Raw genomic sequence first — 20,901 nt, 5'->3', positions numbered from 1 at the left:
GGTAGAGCCCAGGGCTGGGGCAGCAGGGGGTGCAGGTAGGGGAGAGAGCCCAGGCCTGGGGCGGCAGGGGAGTGCGGGGGAGCCCAGGGCTGGGGTGGGGCAGCCAATTTTTTTTTTTGCTTGGGGTGGCCTGGTTAATGCTCACAGATGCAGAAGTTTCTCCCTTTGCAAGATTTTTTGTGGTCAGAGTTATCGGTCAGAGTGCAGAACAAGGTGAGTTTATTCAATGAGATTTTTTGTGACACGTCCAGTAGAGCTGAAACCCTTTGCAGGGGAGCCATCTTTTCCAAAGAACAACTCCACACTAAGTGAAGGCCTGAGTGTAGCCTGAGCCTGAATTGCAGAGCACATGTGGTAACACACTCAGCCAATCTGGGACTTTCACGTTTTTCTCCCAGGGGAAGTGCCTGAGGAGCCCTCCCTGGAGACATTTAAATGAGGCTGGACAAAGCACTGGAAAACAGATTGCAGGGACTAATCCTGTTTTGGTCCAGTAGGTGGAGAGGGGTGGGAATGGAGGAGATGAACTATTAAGTCTCTCCCATCACTAATTTCTATGAAACTGAAGTCAGCCCATGTGACTGAATGATAGAAGAAATTCACCCTACTGTCGAGATCAAAGAGCAGGATTGTAGTGGGGCAATAACCCCACTCCGGCCCTGAAGAGCTTAAAACAGCCCGGGGAGAGGGCTGTTGCAGGGGAAAGCAGCTACTAGGCTGATTGGAAAAGCAGCCGCAGCTGGGCCACGCCCCAATCAGGCCTCAGCAGGCCCTACATAAGAGGCTAGGAGCCAGGAGTTCAGTAGACTCTCTCTCTAGCCTTTGAGAGGGAGGGACCTGGCTGCTGGGGAGCGTACCTGAGGTGGAGCAGGGCTGAGGGAAGGCCAGAGGATCAGGGGAAGCTCCAGCCTGGAAAGCCCCAGGCTGCGGCCTAGCAGAAGGCCAACGGGTACTGGAGGTTGCAGAGGACAGCCCAGGGGTAGGCAAAGGCAGCAGGGCCAAACCCTCTTTGCCAGTGATGAGTGGCTTATACTGCAGTCTGCCCCAGGGAACAGGGTCTAATCGGTGACTGGCAGTAGCCTATGACTGAGGTGAGGTGGGGACAGGGGGTGGCGGCTCCCTGGGGAGGGAAGACCCTGAGACTGAGGGATGTATGGCCAGGGGGCAGCACCCCAGATAATGGGGTACTGGAGTCCAGAGAGGGACACAGGGGCCAAGCAGCAGCGGGACACTGGCCTGCAGAGGGCGCTCTGGAGGCTGGAGAGCTAATTCCCTGAGACGACCTGCAGGAGGTGCTACCGGGTGAGTCTGCGCCTGATTACAAGGACCTATCCAGCACATAAACCCCATTTATGGACCCAATCCAGGGTGGTGCTGACAGCACCACCCAGCAGATGCTCATTTACTCACAGAATGCATCCCTAAACCCTGACTTCAGTGGTGTATAGAGCTTTGTATGAGCCCTCTTTCTTGGGGGGAATTTCACCCTACAAGCAGGTTCCATGCTCCAGAGTAGGTGACAAACTCAGATTTGTTCAGCTCCTGGAATAATCAGGGTACTTGGACAACTGATGATGGAGTGGCAGCACTAACAGGACAAGCAATTAATCTCCAGCCCATCTCAAATTACAAACATACTATTCTGGATTTGCTGGCTGGAGCAAAACATAAAAATAACTTACCCTCCTTGAAGGAATCTAGAGACAGACCCAAACTGCACCAGAATCCAGACTTCAAACACCCCATGTCTGGAAGGTACTTATCTGCAGGGTTTTAATTGAGATCCACGCCACATAAGTTGTAGCCTTCTCATCAGATACACCAGTTGAGAAGGTGCTGCCACAGAACTAAATAGCTTTACCTCAAAGTTACTGAGAACATATTGGAATGCACCATAGTTCTTTATAGTCGAGGATTCCAAGCCCAGCTCTGCCGTGCCTGCTATGGAGAGCACCAGCTGTAAAATCCTGTTGTTTAGCAGTTTTGTCTTCCTCTTTAGTAGGTACGCCAGGAGCTGAAAAGAGTTATTGTGCATTCATTGAGCTCAAAAGCTGTAGAGAGCACAATAGAAAATACAATCTGTCTCACTAACCTTATAACATATAATCCAGTGTTATTACTAAATAAGACATGCACAGCACACTCCAGATACCATATTCATACATGCCTGCGTATTATTCATACATGCAGCGTACACTGTGCATAAAACTGAAGCTTCAAGCACTGAGTGACATTTTTAATATACATTGAAAATGTGAGGGGTTGTAATTGGCAAGCTGGCTTTCAGGAGGAATTTGACAGCAGAGCAGGAGGCTTTTTGGATAAGAAGCACCAGGAAGGAGTGAAACACATGTAAACTCATGCTGAAGGAAAGTTACCAAGAACAACATGTGAATGCACATGGAGAGCTCACTGCACTTACTCATGTTATTAGTTCTTTGGGAGAGGAGCAGATCAAAAAATTCAAATTTCAACTTTTTTTTTAAATGAGAAACAGGCACATTTCTGTGAAAATTTTCTTGTTTTTCAACTGGGTCCAGTCATGAGTGTTTGGGTGATCACTGCTGTATCTGGAAAGTGTTCAAGAAGCTCCCAAGTTTCACAAAAGTTAGAAAGAAAGATTATTTACCCAGAAATATGCACCAGAACGTGTGTACATGGGTAATTTACCATTGATTAGTCTCCCGTTTAGAAAGCTTTAGCAATCCAATAAGAGAGCAAAAATAGTTCCATGTGACACAGGTAACCAATCACATAGACGGAACAAGATATAGCAAAAAGTCAAGACGCCCGAGTCTAACATTTATTTTCACAGACTGGCGAACACTTACGAATGATGATGATAATCATAGGAATCGAGATCAGATGGGGAAAATGGGCTAAATCCATCAGCTCATTCATTCACAACGAATAATTCAGCCAGCTCTAACATTCATTCAAACACTGTAGTGTGTGTTTCCAGATCCAAAGGGCCTCTCTGTTGCTCCTTTAAAGATACCTTCCATGTGCAGTAGGACTAATTATTTAGTGAGATCTCTCTTTAGTCTGGGTGACACCAATCACTTCACTTACTCAATGATACACTCCACTGAAACTGCAGACTTGCACCTGATTTCCATCCCAAACTACTATAGAATATAGATCTTCTTCTTCCACAAGCCGGGCCTCAAGTTCATTCAAAACTCTGGGAGCCAACCCTACTTTCAGGGTTGCAAAGTACCGAAAGCTGAGTTTGGGGCAAATTGAATGATGCATTCTGAGATGCAGACTACATTTTTGCCTCAGCCCAGTTCCTAGCAGACAAAAGACCCTCCACCATTATCACTAACCGTCCCCATTACTAGCAGGCTCAGCAGAGAGAAGTCAAGGACTGCATAGGCCATGGGGAAGGAACAGAGCTCTTGCCCTAAAAGCAGTGTTCCGGATGAGGGTTGAAGTATGCTGGCAGAGGGCAATATGTTGGAAGAGTTTGCACAGCTGCTGCCTCTGCATTACCTGCTCTGTGGCTAAGGTCTTAATGCAATGGCCAGTGTGACACCTTTCATTATCATAACAAGTAAGTGAAGATGCAGTGAATCTTGTGAAGACTGAGTCTCATTGGCTGTGTCTGGGAGCGAGTCCTGCCTGGCTGCTTTCACCAACAACAGCTGAGCTGTGATGGAGATGATGGGCACAGGATTTAGAGCTCAGTCCTGCAGGCCTTACTTTCAGGCTTTCCCTGGGACTAACTTTAATGTCTCACTCCCATTGGCTGCAATGGCCTTTGGGCCAGGCCCTCAGAGAGGGAGAGAACACATAATGCAAGTGAGCACCTGGAACAAGAGGGGCTTGTTCTCACCTGATATCCGCCGATGTGGCTCATCAGCTTCTCACTCATGGGGCTGCGGTTCAGGACGGAGTTCAAGACTTTGACTGCGGCATACATTGCATGGTCATCCCGGGCCATGGCAATGAGGCCTAGCAGAATGGCTGGGCCCCCAATAAAGTTCAGGCTGTTAGCTGCTGGGCAAGACTGGAACACTCGTACCCCTGAGGAGAGACCAACAGTTACTGCTCCATGAACCAACATGGAACAAATCTAGAGCTGGACATTAATGGGCACATGACTGCAGTACAACAGGGACACCCTGTTACCATGCTGTGTCTCCGGGCAGGGGAGAACTTTCATCCTAAGAGTGGACTGCAGTAAATCTCTGAATTCTGCTGCATCTGAAAGGGAGGGTGGTGCATTTGCTTAACAACCCAGCTGAGAGAGAGATGGATCTGAGCAGCAATTCCTGAATCTGGATCAGAACTCCAGAGAAAGCCAATCTGCAATATTAGTCCTGGCCATTATTGTCAGGGTAGGGACCAACCATGAAGTTGAGTTCTAGCTCTGAATCTCTCCCAAGTTCAAGGTTATTCTGAGCCAGGGTTTTGGTTTAGGCTCATCTCTAAGAAAACCTACAGCATAAGAGAGATGAAGAGAAATGAAACTGCAAGAGGAAAAGGTAGAAATGCCATTAACTAATTGAGTCTGGCAAAAGGGCTCATTATTCTACATCGTGTGACCATGACATCATTCCCAATGACACCTATGAGACTTTGGAGCCACATCTATTACATATATCTGAACACTACCAAATGTCTTGAAGCTTAAAGCATTAGAGGCAAGTTATCCCCTCAGATACATGTACATGCTGGGGTCCAATTGATTACAAGGGGAGTCCTATGTACACATTTCAGGACAGAACATATAAATGTCTGAAGATCCAGTCTGACTCACCCTGGGTCTCATGCTCTACTTTTCCATTCCCCAATTTGTACCTACCAAATTGGCCCACAGCCACTGATCCAATAGTTCGTAAGGGACCAGCGAGGTGTCCAGCAATGTTTCTAGCCAGGAAAACTGGTGTTGAACTGTCACGGGAGATGATCCCCATCTAAAATAGACCAAAAAGACCTTGTAGGAAACATTGGAGGTTAAATCAGGGGTGGGGAAACAGAGGAGGAAGCAAGGAATCAGGGATTGTATTTGTTTGGGATTATTTTAGTATTTTTAGATTATGATAGAACATTTCATGTACAAAGATAAACTGTTGCTCAAAATCGATATCACAAGGGATCCAAAGTCAGAATTGCTCATCCAGCCCAAATATCTCCTCCAGCTCCGCCACACATGCCTCTTACTGTTCCTATCATGGGTACTGCATTGGCAGGACCTCAGAACAGCAATGCGGATAACCTATAGTACACGCTTCAAATCCCAGGGACAGCTGAGTGAAATGAGGCACCCACTGAGGTGCACTCCCCCTTCCAGGGCCAGCCAGGCGCTCACTATCAGCCCGGCCTGGGTATGATCAAGGAGGTCTCTGCCCCACTGAAACAGGAAAGGCAGCTGAGCAGCAAGGAGAGGACTAGAGGCCATGCAGCTCACAGGGAGTAGTTGGACCAGGCTCAGAGACTTTGCTGGAGGATGTCGAGTTGAGGTGTTTGTAAACCAGGGGTCCTGGCTGCTGAGGAGTAAGGGCCTCGCGACCTGTTTTACAAATGTTCCTACTGTGAGACTTTATTAAAGGGGACATACTTATTTGGATTAGTGGGTTTGGCTTTGTTCCCCTGGCCTCCAGGGGCACACTGGCGCAGCCCACTCCCTCACACAGCCTTAGACATGAATAACCTGTCTTCTGTCATCATTTCAAGGCAGGATTTTAACACTACCTGAGCACTGTCAGAGCTCTATCTGTATCTCCCGCTCCAGCTAAAACAAAAACATGGTGAAGATGGAGTTCAGGTCAAGAGTGCTCGCCAGCAACTTAAGAGTAAAAAACCTTTGGAAATTAGAGCTAAGGTACCCAAACATTCATACTGAGCCCAGTGTTGACCCTACTAAGATCCAAAGCTGCTCCATCTGGATTTAAGAAGACTGCTGGGAGCAAAATCTGGGAGTGGGAGGAGGAATCAGGGCTTTGAGCCTGGAGTAACAGAAAAGGGATGCACAGAGCACTCAGTGAAGCTACCTAAGAACCACAGACCTATAGGATGTTGGAGGCTAAGGAAAGTCTGTGGGGTGAGGAGCCCTGTGCACACTGGGCTGAGGATGAGGGAAATCCTGGAGAACATAGCATATCTGTAGAGCGACAGGAGTCCCTGGGGAGGTTAGTCCACTACTGCCACACTGCTCCCACGGTCTGCAGCTTCCTCACAATTTACTGCACTCATAGAGGCTCACAGATGTGACGCAGCGCATCCTTCTCCACCATTTCCTGGAGTTGCCACCATTTCCCTTTCCCTCACCTTTGGAACAAAGAGGTTCTCCTGGTGGAAGACACCACCACACCTAACCCCCTATGCATGCAATGGTTCTGCTCTGTACCCATTGCTGGAGGCAATGGTGGTGGTAAAAGGAGTGTACACATGCAGAGTCTGCTGCCATCTGGCTCCCCCATATAGGATACTGCAGATAATACTCCACTTGACACCTGTGGGTGAGGGGCTTGAAGACTGTCACTGAAGAAATACCGTAGTATCTGCACTTCACTGCCGCTCATCGGACCCCCCTAGGGGCTAGACTGCGGCTGGATGTTGGGATGGTCAGGTGTCTCAGATGCAGAGGCATGAACCAATCAAGTGTTTTTTCCTCCTGGCATCACTCTGGAGCAAAGTTAAGGTTGTTAGAGAGCTTTAACTGTGCATCCCTTACTTTGCCATGTCGGCATTTCTTTTAAGAGTAACTTACATCCTGAACCATGTGAGTTTGTAACGGTTCACTTGGGGATAATTACAAAATACCTGTAAAGTTTTAACCTGTAAATTATTGATATACACTCAATTTCAACTCCAGTTTTAACAAAAAGTTTTTTGTCCAGGAATTTTCTTCTTGTTAAACAATTTCATACATGAGCACTCAACGAGATCCTAAAAGAGAATGCTACCATGTGACAGTTAATGGATCGAAGATTTGTAACAGCAGACCTTAAATCATTTAAAAATTACAGTCATATGACGTAACCCCCAGGCCATAAACCAACTACTAATTGACTGAGATCAAGGGAAAAAAGTCTCCTATGGACAGGTTATTCCATAATTTTGTTTTATGAAATTTTTGCACCTTCCTCTGACACATGTGGTGCTAATCGATGTCTGATATAGGGTACTAGGTTAGATGTACCATAGCCTTGATCCACTATGGTGATTTTTGTGTTCCCTGTGTTCTTATGTTAATAGCATTTGGTTTATTGGACAAATGCACAAAGGTGACAACCCCAGTTTGTTGTTTATTAGATAACATTTTTCAATATTGATCTGCTCTAGGAATTATTTGGGGGGAAGATCTCTGGCCTGTTATACACGAGGTCAGATTAGATGATCACAAGATGATCTTTTCTAACCTTGGAATCTATGAACAGATCTGAGTGAATTTTTTTCTGCAAACAGAAATTTTGCCATAAATGCATTTTTCAGGGTTCCAAAACTACTTGGGGTCCAATTTAGTAAATCATTTCAGCTGAAAAAAATCTGACTTTTTTTTTTTAAAAAAAGGTCAAAATGGATTTTTTTTGCAGTTTTTAAACAAGCCATTTCGACATTTTATTTTGTCGTGCTATTTTTGACTCAGAACAACATTTTACTTAGAAAATGTCCTTTTAAAATGTTAACCATGATTTGAAAATATTATTTCAAATAGACATTTGAAGCATTTCATTTGACCTGGCCAACTCTTTGTTTGTTTGTTTTTTGTTTAATCAAGAACAATAGGAAACAATTCTGTTTCCGTCTGAAATAAAACAGGTTTTTTTTATTTTTCAGTTTGACAATCAAACCCAAAAATCAATTGTTCGCTCAGCTCTAGTTGTCAGTTACATATCAGCCTTTGGTGCAAACAGTGTTTAAGAAGACAAATTTCCTCCTGTAATGCAAATTGGTTTGAATCTCCTCCCACTTCCTTCAGTGCAAATCAGGAGTAACTCTGCTGAAATGAATGATTTATATTAATGTACATTTGGTGTACATGGGAAGAGACTCAGATCCAGGAATTCAGGGAAAGCACCAGAGCGAGGAAGTTACAACAAAACCAGAGATTTTGCTCCAAGAAAATCTGAATGCAAAGATGCTTGTCTGAAAGCAAAGGAAGAGAGCCTGTGACCTCTTTGGCGATCAGCCGACCGTCCACTTCGTTGTAGCAGCTCTTTATGTCTTGGATGGTGGTGGTGGATGAGCAAATGGCATTGATCCCAAATGAAATTCTCTCCTCTGCAACCAAGGCTGTGAGCTGAGGCTCTTTGAAGTCATCATTAGCTAAAACAAGAGAGACTTTTAAACCCATGAGCAATTTCACATTCTCAGCACATGAGCCTAAAAGAGATAAGTGGATAAAATGTGAGGGAAAAGGGGGTGTTTAGAAAGGGCTCCGCTTTGATCTAACCAGAACCACAACTGGACCTACACCTTTGCAGCCCAAAGGCTGGAATTTGCCAGCATGGGCACCAGTAGGAGCTGCACTCAGCTTTTCTCCACTGGAAACTGCTCTTTGTAGATCTTACCACCAGCATCTCCATGAACCCAAGAGCTGAGAGCACGACACACAGTGCAGGTTTCATTAAGCAGGTATCTGTCACTATATAATTATTCTCATAGGATAAATCCTTGCTTCTCCACATGGTCCAAGTAAAGAAGCTGGGCAGTGGAACCACTCCATGAAGGACTTTCCACACCCACCCACTGAGAGCAAGGGCATGGTTTACCCCATAGCAATTATACCCTGTTCTCCAAGTAATTCTCAAGCCCTGTGCTGGGAAACTGAGTCAGATCACCGAGTTCCCGGATCTGACTACACCTCACTTGTTGCACAACAGTCTCCCCCTTGTTGGAGAGAGGAGGTGGTGCATGACGGCAGTCACGTGGCCATGGAGCATCATGGGAAATGAAGTCTGGCTGGGGATCCCAGTCTATAGAGGAGAATGGGAACATGAGACTCCCAAACAACAACTTCCATAAGGCACTGCAGCAGAAACAAAATATTTTGGCTTTTGCCTGAAATATTTTGATTTTCAGGCATTCAATTTTTTGACAAAAAAATCCACATTTTCCCTAGAAAGCAAACATTTTACATGGAAAATGTTTTATCGTCAAAAAACCCCTTCAATTTTCCATTGAAAACAAATTTTGATGAAAAATTTCACCCTGCCTGTAACCTTTGCTTTAGACTGCAGCTTCAGCAGATGGGTTTGTTCCACTCTTTTAAAGTGGGAGAAGACATCCCCAGCCCACTGACTTCCTAATGCAGAGGTGGATACACTCAGCAGTTGAACAAGCAGCAATCAATAACTAAAATGTACTGGAGATGCTCTGTCTGCCTGTTTAATAATTGAAGCTAACAGTATACTTTAGTTAAAAAGCTTCTTCATTAAACTGAATGCAACTTTGTGCTCCCTGCCTCCCGCTCTCTCCCCTACTTTGTTGCACCACTCTCCTCTGAGGGCCTGTGCAGCTAAGGAGATTGCTGTTTCCTTTTCTGCGATGTTTTTGTCTAGCACTGCACATCCCAGTTACAAAGGTTCTTCCTTAATGTCTGCCTCACCCAGATTGAAGTCTCCATAAATAACAAGATGCCCACAGAAAATGAAGAGGGTTAGTACTGTGGTCAAGTCACTGAGCTGGAACTCAGGAGTTAGAGCTCTAGTCTGAGCTGGGGGAGATCAGCATTCAATTCCGGCTCCGCCACAAAAATCCCATGTAACCCTGGGCAAGTCACTTAGGCCTGGTCTGCTCTTGCAACAGTGTTTAAGGCACATGCCCCAATGGAAAGCAGGCTGCTTCCACATTGTAGCGTATAGCTCCATGGAGCAGCGAAAGGCTCCATCAGCAGGGGGAGGGGCAGTGAAAGGCTCTAGGAACAGCAGGACTCTATACAGCTAAAAACAGCCATGTAAATGGGGGAGGCAGGGCTGGGGTGTGTAGAGTCATGTAGGGTACACACCCTAAAGTTCTGGTGTCTCTGTACTCTACTCGCCTAAGCAGTGCCTCACCATCTATGCTGCAATTTATACCCATGTTGGGGGGGGGTGTCTGTACTCAACATGCTGCTGACAGTGTAGGCATAGCCTTAGTCTCTCTCAGCTTCAGTTCCCACAGGTCACATGAGGCTAGAAGCACTGACCTACCCAACAGGGGGTGGGGTTCTGAGGAGAAATACACTGACGATTGTGACACGCCCAGATACTATGGTGATGGGGGGCATAGAAGCACGACAGATCAATCAATCTTAATTAATTCTTGACTCTGTCACAGGTGCCCTGGGCGAGTCACTTAAAGCCAGATTTTGAAAAGTATTTAGGTGTCTGAAGATGCAGACAGGAACTCTGGCACTTTTGAAAACCCCACTAGGTGCCTAACTCCTAGCGGAGGCCTAGCTCTATGCCTCAGTTTGCCCTGTAAAATGGGGATAATTATACTTCATTCCTCTCACTCTTGTCTGTCCTGTCTGTTTAGATCGTACGGCCTTACTACACATACGCCCAGTGTCCAGCACAATGGGGCCCCATCTTGTTGGAGGCCTCCAGGCACACCGGGAATGTTAATAATGGATGATAATAATAAACCACGGCAGATGCCCAGTGCGGCACGTCCGAGTCCCTGCATACCTGGAAGCTGCACTGCCTGGAAGTTACTGAAGTACCGGGGCCCAAGCTTGTTAATCGCCTCCACGGTTTCCCCAGAGATCGACTCTTCAAACAAGTATGTTGGGCCCAGGCGCCAAGCCAAGGAGGACTTCTGTTTCCAAACGCGGGGGGTAGCTATGTAGCCATAGATGTCAACGAAGGAGGACGGTTCCATGGAAATACTGCTCCCGGGTAAGGGCTGTATGTACTGCATCTGCACCAGAGAAAGAATTCACTTGTGTATCTGCAGAACTGTAGGGCCTCTGCCCAGCAAGATACTGTCTGTCCTCATCCCTACTGAAGTCAAGAGGAGTTACATGTGATGTCACAGGATTGGGTCCTTACTCGGTGAAAATCCCAGTTACAAAAGGACTGACATTAACACAAGGGATCACGCTGTTTCGCTTAGAGATCACATAACTACACCAGGCTAAATTCATCCCTCGTACAATCACACTGACTTGAACTGGTTTCCAGTAGGGATCAATTTGGCCCATTCTTTGAAGCACTTAAACTAGGCTTTTGTAACCTGGTCACCTGATACATCTGGTCTCTCCTTCCTGGAACAAGATAACAAGTACACCCCCAGTGGGATCAAAAGTCCGAAGTGTGCTCTGTGTGCTATCAGTGACCTCCAGAGCTCTTGCCAGTGATCTGTGAAGACCTTCTGATTCCCAGGGGGCTGCTAAATCACCTCTTTGTTCTCAGCTGCTAAAGAGCAGCAAAGAAGCAAAATCTACGTTAAATACTTCCCTGATGCTACACTTCCATGTCAGCAATTACTATAGTTGTAACAGGGATGTTCAGTAATGAGTTTTGGGTTCCTAACTCCTTAAGCAACTGTGGAAATCCTGGTGTTGTCCTCCAGGAATCAGCTGTCGCTTTAAAGCTCCAACCCTGCAACTTGTTCCATTTGGGCAGACCCTTGCACCTGCACCCCATCAACTTCAATAGTGCTATTTGCCAGGGGTAGATCAAGTTACAGGACCAGGGCCTATCATTTAATAAATAGTCAATTTTCAGCTTTGATCGTAATCGAGTCAACATTGCAACTGGGCTCTGAGGAAGGCTAGTCAACCTCAATGCAGCAAAAAAGTTAAGATGCCTTTTTGGACTCTGAGGAGCAACTCTATTGTGTTCCTCTAGATTGTAAAATCTAGACTAAAGATCTAGATTGTCTAAAATGTAAAATCTCCTGGGCAGGGATTATGTACTACTGTGTGTGTACAGCACCTAGCACAGCAGGGGCCTGTTCTTGGTTAGTCCCTCCCTAGGCTCTACTATAATCAACAACTTAATACATAATTATTTTTAGAGTTAAGATTTTCAAAAGCATCATAGTGATTTATACTTCTAAATCACTTTCAAAAATACCATCAGGACTTGCACTCCTCAAGTCACATAGGCACTTTTGAAAACTCCACCCAAGGTGTCTTTCTTAAAGAACACCCATCCTGTTCATTTCAAATGTAGTAGAAAAATACTCTGCCTTGATCCCAGACTTAAACTTCCTTGAGGCCAATGTTCTTTTTTTTGGGTAGATTTTAGAGAAGGATCCAGAATCAGGCTTGTAATGGAAACTGTGTAGCAACCATAAGTATAGAGAGGTTACCGCACGTCCAGAATGAGTTAGGAGACAAGTTTCAACAATAGAAGCCTAAAGGCTAGGTACCTACATCTACACCAAGCACCTAAACAAGCCATTTTTCCCAAAGTGCAGATCACTCAGCAGCTCCAGTTTACTTCAATGGGAGATCAGCATTTTGGAAAATCTGACCACTTAAGTGCTGAAATATGGACGTAGGCACCTGCCTATTTTTGAAAAAATGTTCAGTTATAATGCCAAAGAGTTTTCAGAGCTTAATGCAGCCTCTATTAGGGTAGGGATATGACCTTTATGGGGCCACATCATCCCAAATCTGCTACTGCAGGGTCCTTATCTTTTCCTCTGAAGCATTTGATGCTGGGTACAGTAGGAGACTGGATCAGATTGCTCTCAGGTCTGATCCTATCTGCAATTCCCATGACACTAAAATCCTGGCCCTAGATATTAATGACCTCTGTGTAATTCTGATTTGTTGCCCGATTTCCTCTTCGCTTTCAATATCATGAAAAAAGCATCACCTCATTTCCTCAAGACACGGAATCTGGGCCCATCTCTTATTTACTAAAGCCTTGTTTTATTTTTATTTTGACTTATGCTAAGCACATTTGCTGTGAATCCTTTAATCCGTTGTGATGCTCAAGCCTGGTTTTAGCCATGACTTCCAGTCTCATTTAAAAAAAGACAAATTAAATTAAGTTTTCATTCTCAGAATGGATATAGGTCCCACAAGATGCTGTGGAGACATAATTTTTCTCAAGTATGGGAAAGAGAATATTGGGAATGAAACAGATTGCTTTTACAGGGGAAGTATAACACACAAGCGAGCTTTGCATACATCAGAATAGAGGAGGCAGAAGGAAGAGACCAAGGTTGCTATAAACAGTGGAGAGGGGAAGGGATCTAGGGACTGCCCAGAATTGGATGACAGTTTCAGTATGGCCAACCACAAGTGTTTAAAAGAATCACAGGTAAGGCTTCAAAACTATCCTGAGATTGGCTTAAAAATCTTGAGATTTAAAATAAAATAATAAATTGGTGGTTCTTTTTATTTGCCTTCTTGTTTCTGAGCCTTCGGGGTGCACTGAGTTCAAGCTTTTCCCCACACCCAAAAGGTGAAGAAACTATTTTTTGTAATGAAAGTTGAGACTCTTGTGAAATGACAGGACTCCGGGAGCTGGGGCTTTATTAAAAAACAACAAAACTTTGCAAGACTTGCAAAAAACAAAATCACGTTTTGCAATCCTCCTTACCCCCCATTTTGAACCATCTTTCTTATTTAATATTAACCCATGTGAACATAGCTCTTGGAAACAGACTGAGTCTATTATTTGAGGAGAAGAGCAAGTTCACCGCCTGTTTGATACTAGAGCTGGGAGCAGGTTGGCCAGTATGCAGGGAATGACTACCTGAGGGATGTGAAACTCAGAGTGTTCCATTGGATGCAGCAGGCAGGGCAGGGAAACAGTGGGACACACCAAACTCATAGATGTCTGAGATATAGAGGGAAATCCCATCAGGCTTAGCATTATTGTGGAAGGCTGGGCAATCACACAGAGGATCAGTGTCTCTACACTGCTCCCCAGGGCCTCCTTCTGCAACCCCAACACTGAAGCATCCAAAATGACTATTCCCTGTTGAAAATACAGGCCTAAAGCCTTTGCATCGCCAACTTGAGATGCCTCAAAAGGGTACTGAATTTCAAAGGGCGTGTTCTCAGCATTCCTAAGAATGGCTCTTTTAAGGTGTCTCAGTTTGGGCCCCCATAATCACTGGTCACTTTTGAAAATCTGAGCCTCAATCTCTAAGGATTCGTGTGATTTCCAGTGCCAGCCTGAGCGCCACGTGCTCTGACGCACACAGACAGCATTGCTCTTTGAGGTCTCCTCCATGTGGGATTAACAAGACAGGGAGAAACTGACCCAAGAAATGGAAATGACCAGCTGCCAAGCATGGTTTTATGAAGAGAGCCTTTACCTTAGCGGAGCCAAGTATCTGTCCGTTGATATACGCCGAAACTATGCAGTTCCTTTTCGTTTCCTTAGCAACCGTCACTGTGAGGTGATGCCACTGCCCCGTAGCTAGCTGCTGGGTGCAGCTGAACTCAATCTGAGTTGGGGCTGAGGAGTGATTTGGGACCTCCACTTCAGGTTCCATGATGTCTGCACGGGAAGAACAAGCACTTAAGTAGCAGGCAGACAGAGCAGAGGCTGTCTTTTACTGTGTGTTTGCACAAGGCCCAGCAAAATACAGCCTCAAACCTGATGGGGACCTCTGGGCATTATTGCAATGCAACTAATATTAACATACTGACTGGGAAACTGAGGCACGAAGAGGTGAAGTGACTTGCCCAAGATCACAGAGTCAGTCAGTGGCAGAGCCAGGGGGTAGGACTGGGGAGCCTTCTGGAAAGCAGTGATGGCAGGGAGGGAGGGAGCAATAAAAACACCCTAAACTGCTGGAGTCCTATTATCAGGACTTAAGGTTTCCCTAAGCCTTGAGATTCACATGGTGTGTGCTCCCAAATAGAGCTGGCTCTCAGGAACGATGTTTTTTTCTCATCATCCTGGGTGCTGTAAAATGAAACCAATTCTAAACAAGACAAATCCTGATTGAGCTGCTATGGAGAGGATCTCTTAGAGGCTGGACAAGTTCAGATCCTTTGTCTGTGGTGACTGCATTACGGAGACAGGTAAGCTGGTGTTTTCGAAGGTGCCTAAGGGCGTTGGGAACCAGCTCAATGGAAATCAGGCACCTAAGTCCATTAGGCTTCTTTGAAAGTCCCAGCTGCACTGTACACCTCCACTCTCAGTCCCAGCCCCCTTCTCCCATGGATTAATCAGGGTCATGTTTGAATTACCAAGCACAGCTCTGATCACTGGATAAGAAGAAATGGATAAGTGAAAGCCTGAGAACAGACATTCAAAAAACAGGGAAGTCAACTAGCTGTTTGCTTTGGAAGCCAGGAGATCAGGGGGTGTTCACTGCCATCTCAGTCCCCTCTATGCTCCAGATCTGCGCACATCCCTCATGTCATTATCAGTGAGAATAATAACAGATATTAATTTATAAGCTGCACTATTCTCAAAGACTTCTGGGCACCTGGCACAATTTAACATATTAATTTAGCATTGTCTCCTCGAACAGCAGAATATTAATGGCAAAAGGGATGTCATTTTACATACCTAAGAAACCATTTTTGTTGGAGAAGACTCCCCTTCTTGTGGGGAAGATACCCATTAGATGTTTGTGCAGGTGCCAGGGTACAGCAACAATGGGATCTTTATTATCTAATACTGTGACGAGGGCAGACACAGTAATAATACCAGCTCTTACACAGCCACACAGTAACATACATATACTACTGGACTACAGAATTTCTGTTCTTTAGAAGTAACCTAGAATGACGTATCACTCTAGGTACTTCTCAACAACTGGGACTTCGTGGTCCAGTCAAAGTAATACAGGAACATACGAGCAACTCCATAACACCTTCTACCAAACACTGAAGGGAACTTACATCATATTCCAATCCATTTCAATGCATTGTCCCACAGCCTGACATAACCACTTCTGTAGGGGCTCAACATGTACTTATAAGCCGCTACCAACTCTTAACTAAGACTAGAGGTGGGTGAATGTTTTGGCTAAATAGCAAATGTGCCAGAAATGAAGTTTTGGGGCAAACAAACTCATTTGTGAATAAAGGTGGAATCTGATTAATAGTTTCAGACAAATACGAGTCAGAATAATTTTTCTGAAAAACACCTAAACAGTTTGCTTTGACATTTTCTAAATGAATCCTTTAGACACTTCATTTTGAAAACGTTGCTTCAAATAGATGTTCAAAATGTTTCATTCAACCTGGACAAAATGTTCAGTTTTTCATTATGCCGAGAAAAAAAAATCCATTTTGTTTCAAAATAAACTGGATTTTTTTTTCTGTTCAGTGGCCAAACTGAAAAAAAGTATTATCTACTCCGCTCTAAGTAAGACAAATCAAATGATTGCTTAAATACAGCCAGATGGCCTCTGTTTCTGATGTCAGGTTTGCAGATCCCACCTGGCATAACGCAATGCTATTCAAACACTGTATAATAGAAGTAGGAGACGAGATCTTTCACACGTGTTCAGTGATTCTCTTGAGGGTTGGGGAAAGGAATCAGAAATGTAATTAAAAAGAATAAAAGAGCACTCAATGCACAATGTATCTGTTTAATTTTCAATGAAATCTGCATCAATTTCACTCCACTTTCACTCCAAGCAGTACAAAATTCTGTTAATTGCAATAAACTATACTGTCCTAAGTAGAGCACTGAAAATCAAGTGCAAAGAATAGATGTGGAGTAATAAACAGAACTGATATTAATTCTTGGGTGAGTTCCAGACCCTTTCTGCTACTCTTGCCAATTAGAGCTGACCAGGTAAGAATTCCCCTGGTGGGGGAACTCCCAGCTGGTACAGATCTCATGTGCCTGGCCACTGAGCCAGCCCCAATATAATCCTGGTAGAGGGGTTGGGAAAGGAGAATGACAGAATACTTGGCCACCTAGTTCTGTTGATTGTATGTGGAAGGCACACAGGGCTAGGTTCAAAAAGCATTTAGGCACCTACATTTTAGGTTCCATTGCAATTCATAAAACTCCTGTTGAACTTTGTGCCCATTTCTGCCTCTGACCTATGTGCTGCTTCCTCCTTCTAGGCTCCTGGGCACTCATCTCCTGCCTAAGCCCCAGAGCAATTCCCAAAGCAGGAGAAAACAGGCATTCAGCTCCCTAACCCGTGTGCAGGGTCCAGGCTGATGGGCATGCTCAGAGGTCACCTCCCAGATTGGGGAGGGGAGGAGGACCTCCCTTGTAACTTGTATCCACAATGGAACAGCTTCAGTGGGAGAGACAGAGACTCCACATCACAATATCCCATGGCACACTGGTGAGGGCAGATGCCTGTGCAAATCCTTTATCCTCATGAGGTGTGGGGGGGGGGACTTGAATGAGGGGAATCCCACATCCCAGATGAGTATCCCAACCATGAGGCTAAAAGTGATGAGGGAGGTCGTCCTACCTCACCCACCGCAGTGCTCCCCCACCCCTGCTTCCTTTACAGAACTCCTGAGATGCCTAACTCCAAAGAAGGTTCCTGCACTGTGGATCACAAGCAGAGCTAACTGCCACCCTGGCAGGCGCCTATCCCCACGGGCTCACCTTCGGTTGGCCTCTCCCATTGGCTGGCCTGGCTTAGGCAAGGAGCTGCCAAGTACACTGGGTTTTGTGAATCGCTGTCTAAGCGGGCTGTCTCTCCCTATTTACTGTCTAGGGAGCAGAGGCGCCTCACTCAGCCTTTGCAGGATTTTCTAGGCACCAAAAACTTAAGGCTTGTGACACCCAGCATCCTAATGCCCAAGTCTCTTTGTGAATATAGGTGTCAGATGCAGCAGTGATGGGTGGCAGTACAGCACTCAGAGATAAACAGATACAGATAAGAGGGGGAAGAGATCTTTGGTCCTCCATCCTTCCACTCCTTATCCCTTTTAACCCCAGCGATTAGTTGATAGCTGTTTCTGTTTTCCAAGCTCTTTCCAGGGCGGAGGTCTAGAATTCCTTTTTAAAAGGAAAGTGGAGATTACCCTTTACATCTCTAGTCCTCCCAAATGACTGAGGCCCTGGCCTTGCAGTGCGCAGCAGCTGGCTGTGGAAAGCCTTACCCAGTGGCTGGAACTCCACTTCCTCTGTAGAGATGACCAAGGAGCGGTCTGTGGGGGAGAAGCTGACAGCAAAGCAGACAAACTCCTGCTCCATCCTCGACATGTGCCGCACCACAGTGAGGAACCGCAGGGGGTGGGCATCACGGGTAGAGCAGAACCTGCTGACCAGGAACCAGGAGGAGACAGTCAGGCCGCCCAAGGGTGGGAACAGTCTGGCACCTGTGGGTAAGAAACGAAATAAGTGTGAGGAAGCAGGCTCCCCTGCTCGGTCCCTGACAACAGGGCTCTGTCCCTTTCACCTGAGGATCTCAGAGTGCTTTTCAACATTAATCTAGTGCCCTGTGAGGCACAGAGCAATCAAATGACTTCTCCAAAGTCCGCCAACATGTAAGTGGAAGCAGCAACTGTGGAATTCAAGAGCTTTAATTCCAAGTCCCCCCGCCACCCCACTAGACCGCACAGCCTCTTTTATTATGGTGCCAGACAGGATGTGTGTGGCCCAGGATTATCTGATGAGAAATGGGGTTACCAGGCCACTGACTGAGGAGAGAGACACTTAGAGATGTGCCTCCTGTTGAGGAGTCCAGATCTGGAATCGGAACCGAGCTTCCCCAGAGTTCAGAGAATCCTAGAGGTCAGATATGGAGCAGACCTAGCAGCTCCTCTAGGGGCCAATGCAGGATTCTTACAGACAGGATGTTTCCAAGTGTTTTTTCCAGTCTAGTTTTAAATGTTTCAAGTGATGCAGCTTCCGTCCCTTCCTCTGGGGGATCATCCCACAGTCTAACAGATCTCACCTGTTAGGGTGTTTTCCTGGTATCTGCCCTGCCGTAAGTCACCCCTTTACTCCTAATTGTCAGAGCAGATGTTGCAGCATGGAGTGTTGCAGAGAGAGGCCTGAGTTCTATCCTCAGAGGAGGATGTGAGGCAAGAGTTGAAGCAGTGATCTTGTATATGACCATCTCTGGCTACTGCAGGATTCCAGAGAGCAGGAGGGCTATGCTCACCTCTCTCAGAAGGCTCCATGTGAACCAGCAGGTACCTACCCATTCCGATCCCTCCTGAGATGGAGTGTTCCACATTGGGGCCCATCACAGTGGAGAGCGTGGGGAGGAACAAACAGCTGCAAAACAAAGAAAGCAGAAATTCAAGCCTGTCTTGGCAAGCCATTAAGGACCTGGCTCTGTGCTCCTTCCACATGCCAGCCTCCCACTGACTACAATCCTGCAGCCTTGGCCCCTCACTGGGTCTACGCTGAAGATGAGGGTAACAGCATGGCAGACTCTCTCTGCCATCACTAGGAGGGCTGTGGGCAGGCTGTGTGGTTGCTAGCAGTGCTGCACGGAGGGGAATTATGGGAGCAGGAGACTCTGTTATGACTCTCTTGTTTGGTCTAAAATAAGAGACCAGAGGCTCTGTAAAGTGATAAAAAGAGCAGCATGAATTGCAGCAATACCCATATCCCTCTGGAGACATGTCGAACTCCACGAAGGACGGTGCCAAGGAAGTGTTGTGTGGCTGGAAGTTCCGTGGCGAAGTCATGGAGATGAGACTCATAGATGTCTGGAGAGCTATTGCAGAGCCCCTGGACACCCATGGGGAACTGGTGGTCTGCGTGGCTAGCTGAGGAACCACAGGCTTGTCCAGCACGGCTGCTCCTGAATCTAGGACAATAATGGCCATCATTAGCAATGCACAGCACTGTCATTGCTTCCATTCTGTAGCATGCTTCTTTCCCATTTCATTGATTGCAGCCACAAAGCAAGTATCTTATTAGTCATGGCTTCTCTTCTCTTGCTCAATTTAGTCCTTGGTGGGCTGCCGAAACCTTTCCGGTGCTGCTGGAGGAGCAGGAGGAGGGAAGGAAATAGGAGTGGAGCTGGGGGACTGATCCATTTTTCAGTCAGTCAGCAATTTTGAAAAATCAGAAAAAAAGCCATTCTTTCACTTTGAATGGAAACTGAAATTTTTAAAATGTTGCAGCAAATCGTAAAAAAGCCAAAACAAGTTTCCTTTCAGATCAGATGAAACTTTTTGTTTGGACAAAACTGAAACTTTTGGTTTCAATGTTGATGTTTCTTGAACATTTTTGAACTTTGAAATAAAATTAAAGGAAATTTTGAAAAGAAACATCCGTTCAAGCTGAAAAAAAAAACGTTGCCATTGGGGCAGTGGGAAGCTGGCGGTGGTGAGGTTGGTTTTTTTTGTTTGTTTTTTTTGTTTTTATACAAATGGTTTAGTGCATAAATTCACAAAGTATTTCAGTGTCACCAAACCTGCATTTTTCAGTGAAAAACATTTCAGACAATAAAGCATCCTCCAATTGTAGGCGAGGTCCGCAAGAAGAGCTCTGAGCAGCAGCTCTTCTTCCCCAACATAGCTCCTCAGGTAGGTGTGCACTTCCCTGCCCTCTCCTCTCCTCGAGACAGGTGCCTAACCCTGCTGGCCCCTTTCCTCACCTCCATTATTCAATAGCTAAAGGGCTAAACCAAATGGGCAGGCAAGAGCTGAGTTTGTGGTGGGGCTGGTTCTCCACCACCATTCCCCTTATGGGGTTACTGACGCATGTGAAAAACATGTGGAGGGGGGTAGGAATGCTATCATTATGGTCTTGTTCCAGTAAGGAGCGCTGGGCGTGTGCTGCCCAAAGTGAATAGTGCTCCGTATAGATGCACTCCCTCTAGACCCACAGGAAAGGGCAGGTATGCCCATGCCCTAGCTCAGTAGGCCACAGACCTTTGAGGAGTGCTGCTGGATGTGCTAGTGCAACCCCCCAGTCAGTGTGTTGTAGGCATTCCACTCTGTGTGAGGATTTGAGTCTATCACAGCCTCAGGGATAGAGTCTATCATGAGCTCAAGCTATCAGACCTCATGCTTTGAGTTATGAACGCTCTTGGCTCAGCTCCTGCTGTTGATCAACACACCAGTTTGTCACAGTGGCCTGCTCTAGAGAC

The 20,901-nt window shown here is 45.9% G+C and overlaps 1 protein-coding gene across 4 annotated transcripts in view; it reads right to left on the bottom strand.

Moving 5' to 3' along the window:
• WDFY4 (WDFY family member 4) overlaps positions 1-20,901 on the bottom strand; it is a 257,556-nt gene that overhangs the window by 153,346 nt on the left and 83,309 nt on the right. For all 4 annotated transcript variants that reach the window (XM_050959877.1, XM_050959876.1, XM_050959875.1 and 1 more), the window contains 9 exons: positions 19,404-19,611; positions 18,994-19,070; positions 17,948-18,166; positions 14,221-14,405; positions 10,623-10,854; positions 8,126-8,277; positions 4,811-4,922; positions 3,839-4,029; positions 1,862-2,014 (listed from right to left, as the gene is read on the bottom strand). In XM_050959877.1, the coding sequence (XP_050815834.1) occupies positions 1,862-2,014; positions 3,839-4,029; positions 4,811-4,922; positions 8,126-8,277; positions 10,623-10,854; positions 14,221-14,405; positions 17,948-18,166; positions 18,994-19,070; positions 19,404-19,611 (1,529 nt within the window). The remainder of the gene's footprint in view (positions 1-1,861; positions 2,015-3,838; positions 4,030-4,810; positions 4,923-8,125; positions 8,278-10,622; positions 10,855-14,220; positions 14,406-17,947; positions 18,167-18,993; positions 19,071-19,403; positions 19,612-20,901) is intronic.

The sequence above is a fragment of the Gopherus flavomarginatus genome, chromosome 6 (genome assembly GCF_025201925.1).
Source record: "Gopherus flavomarginatus isolate rGopFla2 chromosome 6, rGopFla2.mat.asm, whole genome shotgun sequence".
NCBI lineage: Eukaryota > Metazoa > Chordata > Testudines > Testudinidae > Gopherus > Gopherus flavomarginatus.
The sequence above is the reverse complement of the archived record's forward strand: the minus strand, read 5'-3'. Positions and strand labels throughout refer to the sequence as shown.